The sequence below is a fragment of the Elaeis guineensis genome, chromosome 9 (genome assembly GCF_000442705.2).
Source record: "Elaeis guineensis isolate ETL-2024a chromosome 9, EG11, whole genome shotgun sequence".
Taxonomy (NCBI): Eukaryota; Viridiplantae; Streptophyta; class Magnoliopsida; order Arecales; family Arecaceae; genus Elaeis; species Elaeis guineensis.
Window position 1 is genome coordinate 68,554,956 of NC_026001.2, and position 3,917 is coordinate 68,558,872.

Here is a 3,917-nt window from a genome sequence, read left to right on the forward strand (position 1 = left end):
TCAAATTACTTCTATAACCAAAGCAAGCAGGATCTTAGTTATTGAACCCGCTAGTGAGGTAAAAACAAATATCTGTTGCCATTAACTGAATGCAAAATCCAAGCAAGAAAATATTTCTATTATGGTTGCAGAGTAATGCTTTTTGTAAATAAATTTTGTCATGATGATCGTTTCTTTCTAGACACCTACGTCTGTGCTAGAGGTGCAAATGTTAACCATTCTAACAGAACCTTCGTCTGAAAACTATTTGCAAAGCTGGATGACACTTGGTGCTAATTTGCAGTTTATTCTGAAACTTTTCTTGCTGTCACCTCTGTCTATGGCCAGTCATGGCTAATCAAAAATCACTGTATGGTGTGCAAACTAATGTTAGGATGCAGCTTTAAATGTCATTATCATAAAAAATATAAAGCAAACAGAAATTAAACAAAAAAAGCTTGATAATTACAAGTTCTGCAGCCAAATATGTACTACATCTCCAGTTTGTAGCTAGTTGCTGCACTGGTAGTTTTTGTTCAGATGCTAGCCTTCTCTTTCCCCAATTACATCTGTTTAATCGCCATACTCAAATATACAGTAGTACTTTAGGTGTTTGCTAGTATGTTATAGGCAATAAATTTGTAATCTTCATCTAACTCAGAATCAAACTTCTAGAGTAAAGTTAAGTTAAAAAGGAGTCAAAAGTTTTGTCTCCCTTGATGGAGTGAATGATTACCTTCATTATATTAGTTACATGGGTCCAGCTAGGATATGGTAGGATTTTGGAGACATACAATGGTGTTGCAGATAAGTTAAACTAAAATTCGCTTTTCATTGGATGCTTACCGAGATCAAATTTCATGTATATCATTCTGATTTCTTACATGTTATCGTCCTTGAGATGAAGATATTTGGAAAAATAGGAGACCTTTCAATTCAGTGTTGATAAAAGGAAAAGATATAGTTTTCATTGTCTCTTAGAAGCTTAGAGATATGAAATGGAATTAGCTACTTCTAATGCTGCATTATTTACAAATTAACTTGATGGAATTATTAAGAGTAAATAAACATAAAAAAGGAGTATAAATGCTCCAACCATTTGAGGATTGTTAATCAAATATATCCCTCTGGTTCTATTAAAAAAAAAACAGGGATCATTCATAGTGGACTAACAACAATTTTTTTAGCACTTGTTTTGGTGTGGGCAACTAGATTTCTTTATCTACTCATAACTGTAACTTGAAAGACTGAAGCATCCACTTTATTTGCAACAAATAAGCATCTATATGAGTAAGTGGAAAAATTTTAGCTAAGCAAATTCTTGAAAGTTTGATTTGTGCTAAATCCTTGATAGAACTGCTTATACTTTATTTTTTTACCTCAATATTACCTTGATCAGGTAACAGTAAAACGTTCAAGTACAGTGTAACGAGTAAATCAAGAAATTATATGTTTTCCTCTTAATTTGCCTTAATCATGCAAGGGTTAAGCATATAAGAACCAGAGAAGGATTGCTCACAATTGTTACATGACCACAATTAGAGGGGCAGCTCTTGGTGCAAAAGTTATCCAGAGCCCAACTCTCAGAAGAACCACCAAGACCACCTCCACCAACCAAAACACAAGAAAAAAAAAGACATACCAAAGCAACTAATAACAGTAACAATATCTTATACCAGTAAAAAAAGGTTCCACCTCCAAAATGATGAGGCCAAAAATCCCTTGGAGACCAAGAAAAAAATCACCTCACCAATGATGACCCTACTTTCACTATCCCACCCAACCACCTGCATCCCCAAGGATTCTAGAAACTCTCCATTTCCCATCCCCTATCCATATCGTTGGGTGTTGACACTTCCTCCTCACTACCTATTTTATGCTCTTTGGGCCCAAACCCACTAGAGCTCTCTTGTCCCACTCTAATGGAGCTATGGTTGAGACTTCCAGTGCTTAGCCTTCTCAAATCCATTTTTGCACTGGTGGTAGTCCTCAATGGTCTGCTCTATCTCATCCTGTGTGTTCATAACAAAAGGTCCATACTGCACTACAGGTTCATTCAATGGCTGCCCACCGAAAAGAAGAAACCTCAAAGGCTTCGCCGACCGGTTCCACACACTGAGACCGTCTCCGAGGCTCAGCACCAATGCATTATAGCTTGTCACAGTGGATGCATTCGAGTTCCCGAAGACGCCTTCGCCATCGATGATGTAGACGAAGGCATTCCAAGAATCAGGGATGCGCTGGTGGACCTGTGCTCCCGGTTTCAGCGTGAAATCCAGATACATTGTCGGTGTTCGGGTGTATACCGGTGATCTGACTCCAAATGCTTCCCCTGCGATAATTCGGACATCGACTCCATCTTTCTCAATTCTGCTTATGTCATTGCTTTGTAGCTCTTGGTATCGAGGTTCGATGCTTTGGATTCAGAAAGCAAAGTGATTTCAGCTTCAGAAGGAATAGTAGAAGTAGGAACAGGCTTGGGTTTGAGGCAGTTACATTTTATCTTGGGAGGAGAGGTTGATCCAAAGTTGCAATCCATGATTGACTCCCTCACCAGCAGGCATCTCTGAATGAATGATTCCTCTACCAGCAGTCATCCACTGAAGAAGAGGAAGCATAAACATAGTGATTGGAATGCAGTGTTCTATCAGAAAACAGGCAGGAAATATATGAATAGTCGATTGAAACTAGAGTTTGTCCAAGACACACCTGCAAGTCCCCAGTCTTGATGGTGCCTTTGTGACCAGTGAAGTCTTGGTGACTGAAAGCTCCCTGAATTCCATTGCAAGCAACAAAGCTAGTAAAATTCTATCCATCTAATTCTTGCTTCACTTATGATTAAATTTCCATTAATTATTTCTGAATTTTTGTTACCTGCAGCATGTATGTGACAGCCTCAAAACCTGCATATATTTATTACAGAACAGAAAGAAGAACTCACTTCATCCAATGATCATGAAACAAAGAAAATCTAACACCGAGAGGGAACAAAAGATGAGCAAAGACTCAAACCTCTATGAGGATGATCAGGAAATCCAGCAGGCTTAGAAACTGCATTTAAGAAAGCATTTACAAAGCAAATTTAATCATCAATCTTCCATACGAGAAAACTAGAATCAGATCATGAATGACTCAAAAGAACAAATATCACACACACACACCAAAAAACTCATCCAACAGGATGAAAGGATCCAAATTCTTCAAGTCCGTCCTGAAAAGCCCAAATGCAACAATCCCATATGAGATTGTGGTAACCAAGTTTGTGAACAAGGAGAGAAGAGAAGGATGGAATAAGATCACCTTCCAATGCTTCTTCTAACAATGGCTCCCTCACCCTCATGTCGGGGTTCGGCAAGGACTTTCTTCAGCACGCACCTGGGTTTTTCAAAGGGTGGGGTGGTCTCATGATCTAGCCCACCCACAACAGCAGTGGTTGTGGACATGATGATGGTGGTGCTCTTGCTATGGCTTCCGAGAGAGAGAGAGAGAGAGAGAGAGAAGCCAAGAAATGATGATGGTTATTTTGATTGGTGAGGGACAAAACAGATGCTAGAATTTATAGAGGTGCACCACCCCCTCATCATTCCCATCATCATGATACAATGTACACGTAAAGATTTGTGGAAATTCTCCCACCTTCCTATTCTTTTGCTTCCCTTCCATTTGAGCTCATATATTTGGAAGGAAACAAAGCATGTAACGACTTGTTCTAGAAACGTTGTTCAAGGTCACGAGGGGGACAAAAGGGAGGTGAGTTGGCCTTCCTTACACGTAAAAAATGATAAAATCTATGGGTGATGGACTTGAATGGATGGTAATAAAGAAATTTCCAAAAGTCTGGTCCAGAGGAATTAGAAGATCATTTTGATATGAAGGGTAAAAGATTGGATCTGATGACTGGTCCTTTGACTATTAATTGTTGGAAGGATGGTGATGTC

General features: G+C 39.0%; 1 protein-coding gene across 1 annotated transcript; it reads right to left on the reverse strand.

Annotated features, from left to right (window-relative positions):
• Positions 1–1,400: 1,400 nt before the first annotated feature.
• LOC105051216 (pirin-like protein) lies at positions 1,401–3,624 on the reverse strand. The gene is given in 7 exon segments (XM_010931539.3): positions 1,401–2,394; positions 2,476–2,579; positions 2,689–2,751; positions 2,854–2,882; positions 2,992–3,030; positions 3,141–3,190; positions 3,280–3,624. Coding segments are annotated over 7 exon segments (924 nt in total). The 5' UTR covers positions 3,423–3,624; the 3' UTR covers positions 1,401–1,898.
• Between the last annotated feature and the right edge of the window lie 293 nt (positions 3,625–3,917).